The 18,727-nt window shown below is 39.6% G+C and overlaps 1 protein-coding gene across 1 annotated transcript in view; it reads right to left on the bottom strand.

Moving 5' to 3' along the window:
* The window catches only part of INPP5J (inositol polyphosphate-5-phosphatase J), a 791,140-nt gene that overhangs the window by 674 nt on the left and 771,739 nt on the right, over positions 1-18,727 (bottom strand). Inside the window, exon 13 of the mRNA XM_044068468.1 lies at positions 1-5,579. This exon is cut by the window's left edge and continues 674 nt beyond it. Within this exon, the coding sequence (XP_043924403.1) occupies positions 4,902-5,579 (678 nt within the window). The 3' untranslated portion in view covers positions 1-4,901. The remainder of the gene's footprint in view (positions 5,580-18,727) is intronic.

Here is an 18,727-nt window from a genome sequence, read left to right as displayed (position 1 = left end):
TAAGCTAACAAACTTAACTGCACCTCCAAAAATTACAGTCATGCACTGTATCCTGTCACTGTTCAGCACTGACAATGCCTAATCATAACGTGTAATGTTCTCTTCCTCCTAACAGGTGGGATGTACCATTGCCAAGACATGCACCATTTTCCTCCATATGGCAAATGCCCAATGCAGGCATTCAAAATGGCAGTTTTGGAGCTTGCTCTGGTTTCTTCACTGCAGGAGGTAGGCATGTTATGTCCACCTTTAGTTCCAGATACACAGCTGCATACTACAGTAGGTATCCTTTACATGTAAATCATAGCAAACATACATGGTCTCCAGGAAGGACAGGCTGCCTTCTGGGAGCACAATCACTCCTACGCAGGTTATTCACCTAGAACTAACCTCTATTCCCAAACCAAGTCATATTACCTTTTTAAATAACCCAAGTCATTTACAGCAAGGTGGTGACCAGATTAACTTTTTTTTTTTTTTTTTAACAGTGGGCCAGATTCCAAAAGAGTTGTTCTCAATGTAAGTCTGCCCGGATTCTGAAAGATCTCCCCTCAGTATAAGTGATTTACTTCAGTGTAAGGCCTATCCATAAACACACTTATTACAAGGACCAGATTCCAAAACTCCTGCTCTGACTGCTCTCAGTGTAACTGGTCACTTACACTGCAATCATTTTTTTTGGAATCAGAGCCAGAATCTATGTTGCCACTGTGCTGAAATACATGAAACAATAAAGTAGGTATGCAACAGAGATACGTTTTTTTTTTCAGACTCTAAGGTGCATAACTTACTGGAGGACCCCATGCTGAAAAGGAGAAAAAATACTATCAGACATTGTATGTGCATGCAAACTCTCTCTCTGTTGTACATACACACACACACACACACACACACACACACACACACACTACATGCACTGTTTTATGTAGTAACTGGTTCACAAAAGTTTAGACAAAATAAAATGCATGTCTGTCTTTCCACTGTGAAATGCTTTTCTGAAAAAAACACCATGGTGCTAAATGAAATGTTCAAAGTAAAGTTGAAGAGTTGTCATGAAAAGGTGACCAAAAGGCGAAAGCCACGGGCTAATGAATGAGAAGTATGTGTTGTGTTTTACTGTACTGACCCCCCCCCGTTACCATACTAGTGACCCACACAATATGTTAATGACCAAGCAGCAAGCACTGACTGTAAGTGTATCCTGCCTTATCATATGAATGTCACAAAGAACATGCTAATAATCCACGAGCAGGCATTGCTTGTTACAGTAGTGGCCTACTGTTGTAATAGTGAGGCAAAAATATGCTTATTGTGTCAGACGTAAACAGTGTGAACTCATTTTCTTCATAGAACCTTCCCAGTTCAGAGTGCAAGCCATACATCCATCCCTTGTCACTACTGTACCATCACACACTGAAACAACATATCCAATTCAGCATACTAACTGCTAATGTACAGTGCAAGTCTGATAGCCTGGACTACATGAATAATAACAATTTACAGTACAATAAACAAAACATAAACAGGAAATCTAGACAGACATGAAGTCACCACAGTATATTAAAGCTTTTCAAGAATACTGTAAATCAATTAATACTGGGTTGCCACTAATAATAATAATCATAATTGCGCATGTATTACTACATCAATTTCTTAACAGATTTGCAGTCATTGAACAATTTACCTTCCTGTGCAGTTTACGTTTCATGTTTTCTGTTCAAAAGGAAAGTACTGTTATCGTAATCTCTATTTACAGGTTAAAATGCATCATGATAGGTCTAAATGTGGAAACTCTACTATTAAAGTGCTCAAGGATCACCCTGAGTACCATTTAACATAACCATTACAACAGGCTTAACTCAAAAACATGAGGCCCTCAATTTCCATTGTCTTAAATGATGGAAGTGTGTCGGATAACATGATCTTCTTCCTTTTTATTTTTGCTCTCGGTCTCATTTTAGAATCTACAGTGTTATTGAAAAAGGGGGTAACACGTTTGCACCAGTAGGCAAAAGCAGAACTTTGAAGTAGCTCTAGTATGACTTAAAGGGTCAGGCCATGCAATAAAAATAAAGCATGAGAGATATGTCTCACTGTGCATGTATATCTCTATGGGATATACATATACTATCTGCTATAGAGTGTGGAGATCTTCAACACTTGCAATAACAAAAGGGAGTTCTGAAGTCATCAAGTCAGCTGCCTGCAGCTAAATGAAATATCATACTGTGACATAGTTCTAAAGAGGGGATTATAAGTCAGCACCTACAAAATATTACTAAACAGGTACTTCCAGGAGATACCTTGGTTACAGTTGTGAGTTCACTGAATGCTGTCCTGAAATGATAAAAAGTGAAATTTGGACAGTGTATATGAACATACCATATATACATGTGTGACATATCGATAAGTTGAAGACAACAGGAATATCAAAAAAAAATTTAAAAGCATTGACCCCTGTACAAGTTGAGGTATCAGTAAGGTTTTTAGTCATTCATTTTTTTCATTCATCAATTTATTAATTCATCTGTTCTCTGACTGGCCACATTATCCTAATCAGCAGTGATATAAGGACAAGTCAGATAGAGAATCAACGAATAAGTGAATGTAAGTACTCTTAACTTCTCTCATGCAGTAGCAAGACATGGCTAGCCAATCTATATTCTTGAACTATGTGATGTTACAGTTTTTTTTTTTAACACTTACAGTAATTGGAGTCAGGTGGTCTATGAATGACCACAGCAAAGTTGAAATAAAAATACATTACTGTGGCCATTATAGCAATCATGGTGTGTCAAGAGTGTGTCTGAGAATGCCTGCAGCAAATTTAAAATGGAAATATATTACTTTTGCTACTACAGCAACTGGGGTGTGTGAGTGTATGCCAGTGAATGACAGCACCAAAGCTAAAACGTAAATAGAGTACTATGAGCACCAAAACACTTGGGTGTGTAGTAGATTATCAGTGAATGACAACAGTAAAGTTGAAAGTGAAATACCTTATTTGGCCACTACAGCAACTGTACTGTGTGTATGTGTGTGTGTGTGTGTGTGTGGGGGGTGCAGTCTGGAAATGGTAGCAGCAAAGTTGAAATTGAAATACAGTACTTTGGCCAATACAATGTTCAGAGTGGAGATATGGCTCTGAAAATCAGCAGCAAGTTGAAATACATCACTATCATCATTATTCATTCACTTTCTTTAATATCAGATAATTGATTGCCAAAAGAAACTATCAATACCTTTAAGTTAAGCCCCCTTTAAGGTTAATTTCTGGCATACATTGCTTTACTTATATAAGAGTCTATATGGTTTATCAATGAGAAGATAATGTACTTCAGTCTGGGTGGATTTAGAGAGGCCTGGGCTTTCATTATCACAGCAAAAGAGGGAAAAGCAGAACATATGTATTGTGTGGTGTTGTATGCTGTACTCCCATGAATGGCACCTGCAGGAATGAGGTGACTGGCATGTCTTAAAAAGGGAAATGCTGTTCTTATGTGGGAAGAAATTCTGGGACCAAGGAGCCAAACTTGCTATAGAAATCACAATAGTTGGTACAAGGTGCTTTACTTAAGATTGTGGGCTGCAGTTTTACTAAATGTTTCTACACTGAAACTTCATGACAAACCATGCAGTAAAGGGTCTGAAAGAAGATGGCAACAGCAAGAAAGTGAATACTGTAATACCTTTCAGAAATGTTGGATTTTACACTGTTAGCATGCCCCAATATGACACTTCTGTGTATATCAACCCATTATCAACCCCCTAAAATATGTCAAACATCAAGCTGCTCATGGTTGGATGGAGATGGTATTTAACTAGGCATGGCTTCTCTGTAGCTACTAATTGTACAGTATCTGCAAAGAGACGTTAAGCAAATGCAGTACCTCTGAAAGACAGCATGCTGCATAACCCGAATTACATTACCAACATATGAAACAAAATGTCTAAACATGAAATTTGCATCTTCACCAGCAGAAGCATTCTTTGAACACTGATGATTCTGCATATGCCCACTGGTTAGAGGATGGGTTGTTTACATTTTATATCACAATATATCCTTTTGAACATTGATGATTCTGCATATGCCCACTAATTAGAGGATGGGTTATTATTTACATTTTATATCATAATGTATCCCTTAGTATCTTTTTATTTATGAAAAAAATTGTTTACATTTTAGTATCTATTGTAGCGCAAAATTGATACCTTCACTGCTGGAAGTGTTATATTACACTGAGGCCAGTTTTCACAGAAGACATACTGCTTTCTTCTGAGATAACCTCTTTCTTTATAGGTACTCTGCTTTGTTTTCCAGCAGAAGGTACACTCACATATATTCCCCAATTGTTGTATTTCAAGTTGCACCCTCCCCTTGAGATGTGACAGTCTGACTTAAAAATCCAAAGCAGTATAAGTGAATCGAAGAGGCAATTACAAAAAATTGTATAGTGTAAAACTAACATTGGATCAGTAGAGATATCCCCATGTTAACAGAAGAGATGACTTTAGATTAATGCTGAAAACATACTGAATTGCTAGTTTCAAGTACGTGGGTAAAGAGCATCCAGAAATTAATGCAGCATAGATGCTGTATGTGTGCTGTCCCAACATCAAATCAATGAAGTACTGTTTGGATATAATGTTTGTAAAGAATCAATCCAAGTACTGTCTATTTGGGTAAAATGTTTAAAAAGACCACTTTTGTCCAATTACAGGGGCACTGAGTAATATATCAGAAATCCTCCACAGTCACAAAAAAGGATTATACTTTTATAGAAATAAATCTCTATAGGGCATAAGTCATTGCAGATACTCTTAATTCTGGCTCCTAGGTGCTCTTTAAATCATTGTTTTGCATGTAAGTGATGGATTATAAATCTAGCTTTTTATTTCTTTCACTGCTCCCTGTGGCTAGGAGATGTGTTCCCTTGAGCTACAGCTTTAAGAGTGCTGGTTTCTTTCCCTTCAGATGTGGCTGTGCCACGAGCAGAATCTGGTGCAGCTTTGCTGTGTGATGAACCTTTCCCAGTACTTGGTGATCTTTTCACTGAAACAACAGGCTGCACGTAAGTAACAGTGGTTGTACTCCAGGGCTGATTAGCCTGTAACGTGTGAGGAGCTCCCTTCTTTTGTTCATTAGCCCCCTGTCCATCCTTTTCAGTTTCTCTATATTTTCCGCCTTTGTTCTTGAAACCGTCCTTTGAAGAAGTTACCTTCTGAACAGAACTCCGTGAATTCCTGTGCTTTCCAGAATTATCAGAACTCTGTGTGCTGCCTGGTATGTGACTGATATGGTCACTACTCACTTCATGTTTTGGAGTCCGAGCTCCTCGAGGAGATGGGCTTCTGTTCTTTCCTTTACGGTGAGAAGACACCATGAGATTGAGGGCCTGAAACTTTGGCAGGCCAGGACTACGGCTCCGACTGCGACTACCATGTTGTCTCTTCATCCCAGGGCTGGGGCTGCGAGATTTAGGGCGAAGGAGTTCTAACATGCTGTTGTCCTCACCATCTGAACTTGAATCAGAACTTTCTGACTGCTCTGAGCTGGAACTTGAGCCTGGTAACAATATCTAAGCATTAAAGGAAAAAAGACAACATTTAAATAAATGTGGAAAGCCAGAGAACCTGAAAAAAAGACAAATCTGTTACTTAGTCATTTTGCAATATATGCTTTATCCTATTAGTCATTTTGCAATATATGCTTTATCCTATTAGTCATTTTGCAATATATGCTTTATCCTAGTCAGGGAGGTGGGAGAGACAGAGTATGTCCTGGCAAACAATGCATGAAAGGCAAAGAACCATTTCATAATGGAATGCCACTCCACTGCAACAAACACACAACTGCACACCTATAGAGAATTTAGAGAATAGTTAATTCACTTACTGCATACATGTAGGAGGAGACTATGGATCCTCACACAAATCCAGACAAAGAAAGGACATGCACACTCCACACAAACTGCAACCAAGCTAGGAGCCAAACTGGAAGGCCAGGTGCTGTGATACAATAAAACTAAGTGCTGCACTACTCTGACACCCACAGATCAATCAGTTAGATGCTATATTTCTTCAATGTCTTCTGACAGCATGATTTGTGACTTTTTGCAAACATCAGATGCAGAGATTACCACGTCACAGACTTTAAATCAAATTCTAAATATGGCATTAGTTTTTACTTCTTTGTAAACGTTACAAATACATGAATGAATATAGACACAATTTACTTTTAAAAGCATCACTTACAGATGCCATAAATACAGTGCTTATTTCCCTTAAATGTTTTGTTTTCAGTAGAGATAGCCTTCAAAGATTACTGAAAATTAATCTTACCTGATCATTTCCAGCAATAAACCAGATAATGCACTGCTGTTTTAAATACTCGTCTCAAAATTCACTAGAAAAAGGTCTCAGTGCAAAATGGTGGGTTTTTCATAACAAAATGCTCACAAACCACAGAAGAGGCTGATTAGAATGGACAGCATGACTTTTATAATGACACAATAAAATAATGTCTAATTACAACACAGGTAATAGGTAAAAAAACTGCATCTCCCAATGAAGAGCAAACATGTTTACCATGTGTTCTCATAAAAAGATACTAGGCAACAGCATGTATTTCTGCTCTAAAAAATATCTGCATAGAAAAAAATCTTAAGCTATTCGCATTTTTTCATCCAAATTCTTTGTGTGTCCCATGGTTTGGTTCTCCTTTCTTTTGCCTACCTTCTACTTGCAACCTCCATTTTTCAGTCATTCTTCCTTCCTTTTATAGTATGTCTATACTCACATGGTCACTCATTCTGCAATTCCACTCTGCATTGCTGTCACTCATCCTTCCTTCTTGACTTGGTACCCGCCTTCCCCTTGTCACCTTGTGAATGCTGGGGCCTTTAGTTTGCCTCCTATCTCTAGTTATTTCTCTTCTTTCATGAGTTATTTTATTAATCTATTTATAGTATTGTTTACTTATTTATTTACAGGAAGGTTGACTTTCAGGTTTCAGTCATAATCTTGTTGCTAAAATTCAGAAAGTAAATCTCTGAAGAAGTATGTTCAATGACAGCTTTAGGTGAAATGGTGCCCTAGGTGAAAGGGCCCCATAGTGCTCCCACTGCCCCCACACATTGTCCAGCACCTCCAACCACCCACACTACACCCCCCATGCCATATCCTCTTCATAGTAACCAGATTACTTTTTTTTTACTTTTCTGCACATTTTGACTTACTTTTCACTTTTTTCTTGCCTCCTTTAGCACACCTTAACTGCGTAGGAAGTTACTTCAATAACTGTGAAAGAAATAATTTCATTAAGCTAGGGATTGGGAGCCACTAAGCCACCAGAAGCCATGGGTGGTCTAGATGATCTGAGGTGCATTTTGGAGTATTCTCCCAAACCTTTTTGACCCAGCAATGGTCTGATCAAAAATCATGACTAAGGAAAGAAATGTAGTGTCATTCTTCAACTTTGCTTTTTCTGCAAACTTTAAACACACACCAATAAGCCAAGAGTGCACTACAGTAACTGTGAAATGAATAATCAAATTAAGCTAGGCAGTTGATGGCCACTAAGCCCCCCCCAGTCCATGAGGTTATAGATACTCTGAGGTATATTTTAGAGGTACTTCCAAACATTGTGATCCAGTGATAGCATGAACAATAAACATGAGCAAAGAAGGAAATGCAGTCTTATTTTATTCTTTCAAGGAAGAAATATGTTGAGTTTGATAAAATTTCAGTCACAATACAGTGCTTGTGAGGACATATACATCACATCTGGGAAGAGTGCTTGCCTCATTAACCCACATTCTGCGCAGTGCTCTAATGTTAAATTGGGGTGAAGGCACAAACTGCCACAGTCATATATTTCAAGTGTCTGCAGTTAAACATATACACTACATGCCTCCACGATCCTAATCCTAAAGGGAAGTTATCTTCTGTGTACCACTCTAACGTCAGACTGGGACTAAACTGATGGAACAAACAAGTCATGGTTTCATAGTTCAAATTGTTGTTGTCAGATGCATATAGCAGCATGCCCATGTACCCCTACCCCACAAAATAACCACCCATACATTTATCTGATGTTCAGTTGTGAGGAAAGTGAAAATAATAACACACTATATTTTCCATCTTGCTTCTTCTGAACCTGATATTGTCCCTAAACAGCCTTTACTGATCTTTGGAGTACAGCTCTGGGATTGGGGTGAGAGTTAAGAAAATAGCAACACTGTCCACATTCCATACACAAGCTATGGCATTTTCACACCTCAGAGGGTTGACTGAAAAAAAAAATAAAGTAGTAATAACACCACCGTCCTCAGCCCCCTATACAAGCTTCAGCAATCTTTAGTGAGTACCTCTAAGAAGAACTGTTTTTAGACTAGATGAACTTTCCATATTGTAGGCATTCACAGATAAAAATCTGACACTGCCGCTAAAAGATGCACAAACACACACACAATACTGCAAGAGGCAAACTGGTGGGATGCCATTTCATCTGAATCACATATTTGGACTGTTGGAGGAAACCAGAGCACATGAAACAGCCCACTCAGACACATTAGAGGCATGTAGACTCCTCACAGAAGAAGCCACAGCCAAAAGCTTAAAGTTATGCTATGTGAGATGGCAATACTGCTCACTGCACTGCTGTACTAATTAACAGTTAAGTTTCACACACATCCTGCTCCTGTGACATCATCAAAGATAGCCAGTTATCATAAGCAATGCTGATGTTTATGATGGAAACTGAAAGAAATGGCTGACTTGTTACTCTTAGATACAATGCAACCCCCCCAACACACACACACACACACACACACACACACACACACACACACACACACACACACACACACACACACACACACACACACACAAGCAGACAGGCATTAGCCATGGTAATGCCAGTTTTACACTGATTTTTGCAATTACATTGTTTGACAATCTTATCATGTCATGTACATGACTACTGTTTAACAGTGGTCAAACAGAATCAGGGCTAAGTTATTTGCACCCACAGATGGCCAAATGCCTGTGCACCTATCAGCTGCATCCACTTTACTGTGTACACATCAAATATCAGATTGTGGTAAAAAACAAATAAATGTCACTGTAACAAAGTATTCCATCTTACTTCACTCAAATGAATACTATTCTTGCAAAGTCAGATAGGCTCTTTAAAGTGAGGAAACAACAAGAGGTCCAGCTCTCACCCAGCAGCTACAGCCACCTCTGTGTGCACTTCAGCAGTCTGACTGCAATAACAATGATGGCCATGTAATAGTTTTAACTGTGTTCCACACATTAACACATTCTGAATTGTTTCACACAAATCCCAGTAATCCTGTAAAGCCAGAAAAAGAAGCAAATTGCAGTTAGTAATTTACCTCCACCTATACCCCCAGCAATCATATAGTAATTTGTATGATGCCCTACTCTTTGAAAAACAAGCACATCAAGGACAAAACTAAAAACATATTGTGGGAAAAAGGCCCAAAAATCAGGAACAGATTTAAATATTGCTCCTACATACTTGGTGAGTTGATACAATAAACAGGTTTATGCAGCATTCATAGCAACACAAATGTCTACCCAGGGCCGGTGTTAGCATTTTGGGGGCCCCCTTGGTACTTCCAGTCTAAGTATCACCCTGTCACTGCTACTCCTAAGCAACCTTTTAGTTCCTGCTGCAAACTTTTAGGAGTAGTATGCACTGACTGACCTGTAGCCACAATGCTCTTACATTACAACAGGCCTATGTGCCACACTATGTTGGCCCATCTCACAGAGGGACATTTACAGTTACTGTCATTTAGTTGCAACAGTGAAACATTACAACTTTCTGTGCAGGAATGGGCTTAGGTGAAATGGCACCCTAGGCCTACTGTTTCAACCCCGCTCCCCCTCCACACAAACCCTACAGTCCTGCTCCCTGTTTCCTCTATCTTGAGATCCCCATACCCTGCACATTCCTTTTTCTTCCCTCTCTCACACTTTGCCTTACTTTTACAATTTTCCAAGAAGCAATACCTTTCCATGTGCTCTGATATGTATTTTAAACCTTTTTTTTTCTTTTTACACAACCTTTTTATTCAATGATGACTTAAACAGCAGTTATGATTAAGGAAAGAAATTCATTGCTGTGGTTCAGCTTTAATTTTCCTTGTATCTTTTCAACACACCTTCCCTGACCAAGACAGCACAGTAATAAACATTTAGAAATAACTGAAATAAGCCAGGGCCCAAGAAGCCATAGGGTTATAGATGCTCTGGGATGTATTTTAGAGTATGTTCTGAATTCCCGACCTTTTAATCCAATGGTGGCCTAAACATAAATCATGGTTAAGAAAATAATTTCAGCATTTTTTTGTTTTGTTTTACTTTAAAGGGAGACACAAGTTGTGCCCAAAGCTTAATATTCAAAGCTGTTAAAATAGTAGCTCACAATAAACTAATAAGCCTGTTGTGAGGATACACAGGTAGATCTTATCTGGGAATACTGCCTACCCCCTAACCCCTCAAAAAAGGCAATTAATGCCTATGCATCCCATTGCTGTTAAGAGTAGGATGAAAGCAGAGATTCAAATTGCCACATTCATGTATTTCAACTGTCTGCTGACTTGCACAGCATGCCTCATAATTCCTCATCCCTAACCCCCCAAAGGCACCTATATAGGTTCATAGGTAGGTACTAGGCTATCGGCCTTCAGGCCTATATAAAACTAGCCAAGTAAGTTCCCTGCCTTTCGCCACCCAAGAAAATTATTTTCCTGTGCCCCTGTCGAGCAGACCCACAGAAGTTATCCCCAGGGTGAATTTCCTATTTCCCATCCAATTGTCAAGATTTGTCTTAAAGAGGGCTAATGAGGAGCTTTGTTTGATATGAATGGGTAGTCTGTTCCAGAGCATGGGAAGTCCCTGGGACAGGAATCTATTCCTGCAGCATGTTCTGTTTATTGTGGTGATGAGGCTTAGGTCCCTGGAGCTTGTGGCTCAGAGAGATTGGGGTTTCTTTAAGTGTAGCATGTCCAACAGATCTGGGTTTGACATAGCTTTGTATGTTAGGAAGAGATCGCCTCTGAGTAGGCGATATGTGACAGAGTAGAGCTGGAGTTTTTGAGACGGTCTGCATCTGTTTGAGGCTAGTAATCCTCTTAGTGAGGTATCTCTGTGGCCTTTCTAGTTGTTGTGGATGTCTTGCAAGGTACATGCCAAACAGGGCGTTGTACTCTATAGTGGGTCTGATGAGGAATGAGTAGAGAGGAATAATGAACTCTTTTTTTTTTTCTGGAGGAGAACCCCTTTGTGATGAGGTGTGCCACGTAGAAGGATTTCCTGACTACTGTGGCGATGTGATTATTAAAGGAGAGACAACTGTCCACCTGCGTCCCAAGGTCTCTTATCACACTTTCAGTGTTTAGTAGGCTACCACCTATGTGGTAGTTCATGGGTAAAGTGTTTTTCCCAAAGGGGATGACAATGCACTTCTTGGCATTGAGCTTGAGGCCATGACTTTGACACAAAGCATCAGTCTCAGTGAGGCCCCTTTGTAGAATGTCCATTATTATTAGGCAATTCTATTATGGCTCCTAGTTTGCAGTCGTCTGCGAACTTTGTTGTGTGTTTGTGAGGAAAGTGGAATAAAGTAATGATTACAGTATTCTACTTGTTGCTCCTAGACGGCACACTGGCACTACACAAGCTATAGAAACCTTCATTCTACATCTCTGAGGGCTGTGAGAAAAGTGAAAGAAACAATGACCACACTGGCCTCAGCCCAAACAGAAGCTACAATGACCTCCTGTACACACCTCTAAGGTTTGACTGTGATGAAAAGTAAAGAGGTAATAACTACACAATCCCCAACCCCCCCCCCCCACATAACCTATAGCACCTTTCAGTATACACAGACATCTGAGCAGAGCTGGTTTTAGAATGGGTACAGTTGAGAGCAAAGGCCATTATCAACTGTATCCTAAGTGGGTCATCTCACAGCCATGTTCATGTTAAGGAGGGTAATCAGAAAATTAATATATTTTGTCCTCCACATTTTCCCCCAACCAGCAGCGGCTTTTATGAGGCCACCACACAATCAAGGATGACTAGGGGGCCCCTCCTGCAGCCACAGATATTGCAGGTACCTAAAGCTAGCTATGTTGTTAGTTTTAGTAGAGAGAATGTCCACCAGCAAGGTTTAACCAAGCCAGGGACACTATGTCAGTTGTATAACATTTAATGGAATTGTGAAGCCTGTTACTTGATAAAACACTGTTACTATAACTAGAGATATCTTTGAATTGTAAATGAGATATAAATGAGTTATTAACCACCTGGTATATTAAGTATTCAAGATTGCTGTACTAGATTTTGTTGGTTTTACAGACATGTTACAAAATATCAAGATAAAATAACTTGCTGTAGTTGGGAGCCCCCACCGACTGCAGGGTTCGCAGGTGCCTAAAGCTGACAATGTGTCTACCGTTATTTAGCCACTAAATCCCTTTATTACTGACTGCTCATCCCAGCTGCTCGACGAAGAATTAATTCCATCCTTGCATATCAATCTGGATGTGCTGCTGAAAAATGAGCAAGAAAACAAATGTGCCAAATAAATTCCAAACATTTCCCATTCAACTTAATGCAGTCAAAAGTATGAATGAATTCAGAAATCCAGTCTGCAGATTACAATCACAAGAAGATGGGCATTAGAAAATCAGCAAGTAATGACAGTTGCCAAGAATTATGTCCTTAGGCAACAAGATTAGACAATAGCAAGCATTGTATTACCACAATATTACTAAAATTAAAGCAAGATGGTAATAGTGACACTTCGACCCCCCAATAAACCAGCAACAGTTTATGGAATTGTAGCTAGGAAGAGGTAATGAATGGTCGATGCTGTCAATAGCTATCAGCAGACAAAAAGCAGTTCATTGAGTGATACAAACACAGAGCAACAGTGGCTAAAAGAGTTCTCACATGGCAGCCAACAGCTTCAAGATGAAACAGCAAGTTATGTTTCATGACCACTATGTGATTAAAACAGGGAAAATAACTGCTGGCAAAAAGCTGCTACATGCCATGTGGTACCAGGATATACAATTGATCATTTCTGTTCAAACATTCTCCTAAAAGTTAGAGGTAGGTGACACATACCACCACTCAATAAATCTGGTTACCTGACAGCTCCCAGATTAAAAAAGAACTACCTCAAGCACTTGACAGTCCTATTACTACAACTATCCACAGTGCCTAATCATGTCCGCTTCAAACTCAGTGGGCTTCTACTGCTTGTCATGTAATGGAAAACAAAACACTATATGAAAAGATAAGCCTGTTGCAGTGTGCCTGGCCAATCTGTCCACGTAGCTTTCTATTCTTTACCATTCAGGGCAGCAGTAGAAAGTTGGCACCTCCCCATTCAACATCGTTCAGCTAAGGGTGCTTTTTTGTTTTGTCTTTTGTTTATTTTTTATTTTTTCCCCAAGTTAAAAAAAATGGAGCTGGGCAAGGTAAAAGGATTTCCTAATGAAATGTGATACGTGATGGTTGAAACAGAGTTCAATGCCAATGAATGCATCTAGGTCTCTAATAACAGTATCTCTTTTGAAGGGCTATCATGTATGCGATAGGTGTAGGGGTGTTCTTGTTTCCCAAAGAGAACAATTCTACATTTCTTTCTGTTGAGTTTTAGTCTGTTGAGCTAATATCAAACATTTATGTGGGTTAGAGCCTTTTAAATGATATGGACGTATTCTGTTATATAAGCTGACACTGCACCTAGTTTGCTGTCATCAGCAAACTCAGAGTCAGTCCCCAGACATCAGCTTTGATATCAACAAACTGTTGTAGCCCCAAGATGGAACCCTGAAAGATGCCACTGGTGACAAAGTGTGCCACCAGCTCTGACTGAGTGGGTTCAGTCTGCAAGCCAGTTCACTAACCAATGAGTTATATATGTGGTTATATTTATTTGTATCAATTTGTCAATAACACCAGTGTGTGGGACAGTATTAAAGGCCTTGGCAAAATCCAGATAGGTAACGTGTACAAATTTGCCTTTACCCAGTGAATCTGTGACTCTCTCAAAGATTCTACCAGATTAGTGGGAAGAATCTACTATTGATAAAGTAAAATTAGTCTGGGTCAGTGGCTTGTAAGCTACCAATATCCTTACTTATGAGTTCCACAATGTTATATTTTATAACTTTTTTCAAATGATAGAGGCAAGGTTAATTGGTCTGTACCTTCTAGGGTCAGTGCTAGGGCCACTCTTATGGACGGCTGCCACAACAGCTGTTCTCCAGGACAAGGACACATTCTTAGTGTTCATGCTTAAGATGTAGTCAATAAGGTAGTGCTTTGGGCTCACAAGGAGTCATTCTGCTATGTTGTCTGGACACAGAGCTTGTGGGTTTGGTTTTGGAGGGGACAGTTAGGACTAGATCAGAGAAAAATATAGAAAGGGAAGCCAATCTGATGAAAAAACAGGAAGGGGAAGAAGATAGAAAGAAACTTGTTCACTAACAGGTTTGCAATATCCTTGGGATGAGAGTATGTTGTACAATATGAGATCAGGTCTTATGTTGTACAACATGAGATCAGGTCACTGCATTGTTCAGTATGTGTTCCCCATTATCACCAGATTTAGATTAAGTGGGGCTTGTGGCAGTAGTACTTACTAAGCCCATGTCAAAATCTATTTATACAGCCTTGATGTAGGCCACCAGCCCCCAGAACGTCTGGAAGTTTAAGCATTCTGTGATGCATCCATTTCTTATTTTTTAAGAGATGATTGTTAAATTAAGCAAGTGACAACATGATTAGTTACCTTCATCTAGACAACCCCCACCAAGCAGTTATTGCCACTTCTGTGTAGAGTTCAGATGTCTGATTGTGATAAAAGAGGATGGCTGTGTAACAGGCTTCACCTTTGTTCCAAACAAAAAGTTGCCACACAAAATATTGCACATTGCTTCACATAATTTTAGTTGTTCTTCTTCTTTCGGCTTTTCCCGGTTAGGGGTCGCCACAGTGGAACTCCGGACCGTTAATGATTGGCAGTAGATTTTTACAGTGCCGAGGTGCCAGCTCGACGCCCAACCTTCAACGAAGGCTCGCCCATTTTACGCATGTCTTTCGAACGCCACTCAACTGTGGGGATGACATGCAGACTCCACACAGAAGGCGCTCCAGCAAAGAATCGAATGGGAGAACCACTTGCTGTGAGGCAACAACACTACCGCTGCACCACCGTGGCGTCTGCTTCACATAATTTTAGTAATCTTTGGATAATGTGGTGATGTGTAATTCATGCTTGGTTTTGATCGATGACCTTAGTTCTTCATTATACACTGTTGTGGTTACTTTTAAAATGGGATGGTTGGAGTTCATTCCTAGGGCATAGCAGTTGTCCTCCTAAGAGACAGTTTGTTAATAATGGGGGTCCATCACAGGAGCCCTTTCATAAATTTAGCATTGTATTTGTGATGGATGTGGACAGGTGCCTTGTTGCAGAGGTTAAGGAGGGAGTAGAAATCAGTGATATAAGTAGCTACCTTAGCTATGGAGTCCTCTTGGGGTGGCAGCTTTTGAATTTCCTTAAGTTATTGTTCCATTAACTTTTAAAGGGGGAGCTTTACAAATGTGTAATGCCGGAGTAATAGTGAAGCTATACAGGCACTGGCCTTCTTGACCTCAACTTACACACTCTGTCCAATGTTTTCTCCATTAATCACCAGTTTTATATTAGGTAGGGTTCATGGTAGTGGTGATTATTAAGCAAGGCTGGCAGATGAAGGGGGGCCACAGGTGAAAATGCTCCATGGCATAGCCCCAGCTGCCCTACTCATCCTGGCATACTCACACGATACAGATTACTTTTTTCTTCCTTTTCTCTCAGTTTTGAGGTTTTTAGATACTCTGAGATGCATTTTTTGATTTTTTTTAAAACAACCACTTCATCCAGCGATTGCGTGCACAAAACACATGATCATGGAAAGAAATTCAGTCTTACTCCTTGGCTTTTCTATGTCCTGCATCCTTTCAACACATCCTAATCCAGAATACCCTGTAATAACTAAATTAAGGTGGGGTCTGTGGGCTGCTAGGCACCTGGAAGCCATAGGGTTATAGATGCTCTGAGGTGCATTTTAGAGCTTTTTTTTGCAACTTTATGATCCAATAATGGCCTGAACAAAAATCATGCGTACAGAAAAGAAATTCAATCCTACTGTTTTATTTCAAGGAAGAAATGAGCTGTATTCATTTTTTAATGCTCAAAATTGACCAAACACTACTTCACAATTAGCAAAGGGGATAAATGCTTGTGAGGATACATATACCATATTTTGGAAAAGTACCTCCCCGCTAGTCCCCATCTCAAAACAGGTAGTTGCTTTCTATATATCCATCTCTATCGATAAACTGGGATTAAAATTAAGGCATAAATGCCCACAGTCTTATTTCAAGCTACTGCTGCTGCTGCTGTCACATTTGTTTACAACATGCCTCCTCAGCCCCTACCCCCCCAAAAGAGAGCCAACTTATGTGTACCCTTCTGATTTCAGACTGAGACAAAACTGTAAAAACAAACAGAACATAACAAACAGCAAAAGACAGTCACCTGTGTGAGCGTCAGACATTTGATTGGGAGGAAAATGAAAACAAAATGATTACAATAATATTTCCAAACTGTCACTTCGAGAGACAGTGCAGTGCTCCTATACAAGCTATAGTGACCTTCTGTGCACCCCTCTGATGTTTGTGTGGAAACTTAAACAGATAATTACCACACTGCCCCCAGCCCAACACAAAATACACTGACCTCTGAAGTTTGGGAGAAATGTTAAAAAAAATAATGACATCTTCCCCACCTCCCTACACAAGTGCAAAGACTTTCTGTGTACACCTATGAGCAGGGCTGGCTTTAGGGTGATAACACAGAACAGTGACCCATGGTAAATTGTTTGTGTAATGCTTAGAATGTTGCAGAAGTAGCACACAGCTGCCATAGCACTCTAAACTATCACCGACAGCCTTTAACGAGTAAAAAACTTGCTACCTGACATTATCCGCCATATACACCTTTTAAGTAGACAAACTTACAAATTCATGCCACCCTCATCAATTACTTAGTACTGCTTACCACTTAAATTTAACATAAAACTTAAACTACTTTTACAACTGTAAAAGTTTGAAGAACGTCCCTGATTTTTGCATCATATTTTTGCTTTGCCCCTCGTATTTTTTTGTAAATCTCTGAGTATTACAGTCAATAATGCCAAATATTTGCGTTTCACACTTCTTATTCTTCAGAAAATGCATATTGATGCAAAACATGTTGTTCTATTTACTTTGTATCATCTGTCCAATATGTTCTCTGTTACCACCAGTTTTGGATTAGGTGGGGTTCATGGTGGTGGCAATTACTAAGCCGATGTCAAAATCTACTTATACAGCTTTGATGTAGGCCACCAGCCACCAGAACTTCTGGAGGTTTAGGCATTCTGTGATGCATGCATCTCTTTATTTTTTAAGAGATGCCTGTTAAACTAAGCAATTGACAACAGGATTAGTTACCTTCATCTACACAACCCCCACCAAGCAGTTATTGCCACTTCTGTATAGAGTTCAGATCTCTGATTGTGATAAAAGAGGATGACTGTGTAATGTGCTTCACCTTTGTTCCATACCAAAAGTTGCCACACAATAAAATATTGCACATTGCTTCAGAAAATTGTAGTAATCCTGTAAACCAAAATAACAATCAAACAGCAGCAGACAGCTAGTCATTTTTCTCCATTGGAGACAGGCACAGCAATTATATGTACTCAGTCTGTGCAGTTAAATAGTCCAGCTTAGTTCTCACAACTGCACACTAGTCCTGCTAAGCCAGATAGTGACTGTTTAAATAGAGCAAATGTCAATACAATCAGTTACTTTCATCCAGCCAGCCCCAATCCCCACCAAACAGTTACAGCCTCCATGCATACCTCTCAACTTTCCATATTTTCACAGAATAGCTTTGCTGCCTCACAACAAGAGGTTCACCAGTTCAATTCTCGAATGGGGTGCCTTCAGTGTGGAGTCTGCACGTCCCCCATGTGTTTGCAAGAGTTTTCTCCAGGTGCTCCAGTTTCATCCCACATACCAAAGACATGAAGTAGGTGGATTGGATACTCTAAACCACCCATAGGTGTGAGCATGTGTGCGAGTGAGTGGTATGAAAAACACTTACAGGGCTAGCCACCCAGCTTGGTTCTTGGTACCTTGGTTCTAGATAATTTTCACTGCTGAAGTGACACCCCAACCCATGTGCAAAAATCGGAAAAGTGGTTATGGATAGATGAATGGATCCAGATTTTTGCCTTATATTTTTGTCTGTTCCTCCTAAAATCTGTGGTTTCCTGGCAAATCATTAAGGATTGAAGTAACTAAATAATGACATACATTTGAGTTTCAGACTTCGTATCTTTCAGAAAATGCATGCTAACACAGCTAACACAAATCCTATTAATCTAACAACTTTCTAAGTTTATAAGAGCAGTACTTAAAATCTGTCTATATTTTTGGTCCTTTGTACCCATCTTCCCCCCATTACTTTAGGCTTTGTCCAGACTTCTTGGAGATACCTACAAAGTCCACACAAACAATTTGCCACAAATTAAAGTATTCTAATCCAGGTTGCTCCTCACAGATTAGTAAACCAGAT

The sequence above is a fragment of the Protopterus annectens genome, chromosome 4.part0 (genome assembly GCF_019279795.1).
Source record: "Protopterus annectens isolate FY-2018-M chromosome 4.part0, PAN1.0, whole genome shotgun sequence".
Classification (NCBI taxonomy): domain Eukaryota; kingdom Metazoa; phylum Chordata; order Ceratodontiformes; family Protopteridae; genus Protopterus; species Protopterus annectens.
This window is presented reverse-complemented; position numbering and strand designations above follow the sequence as displayed.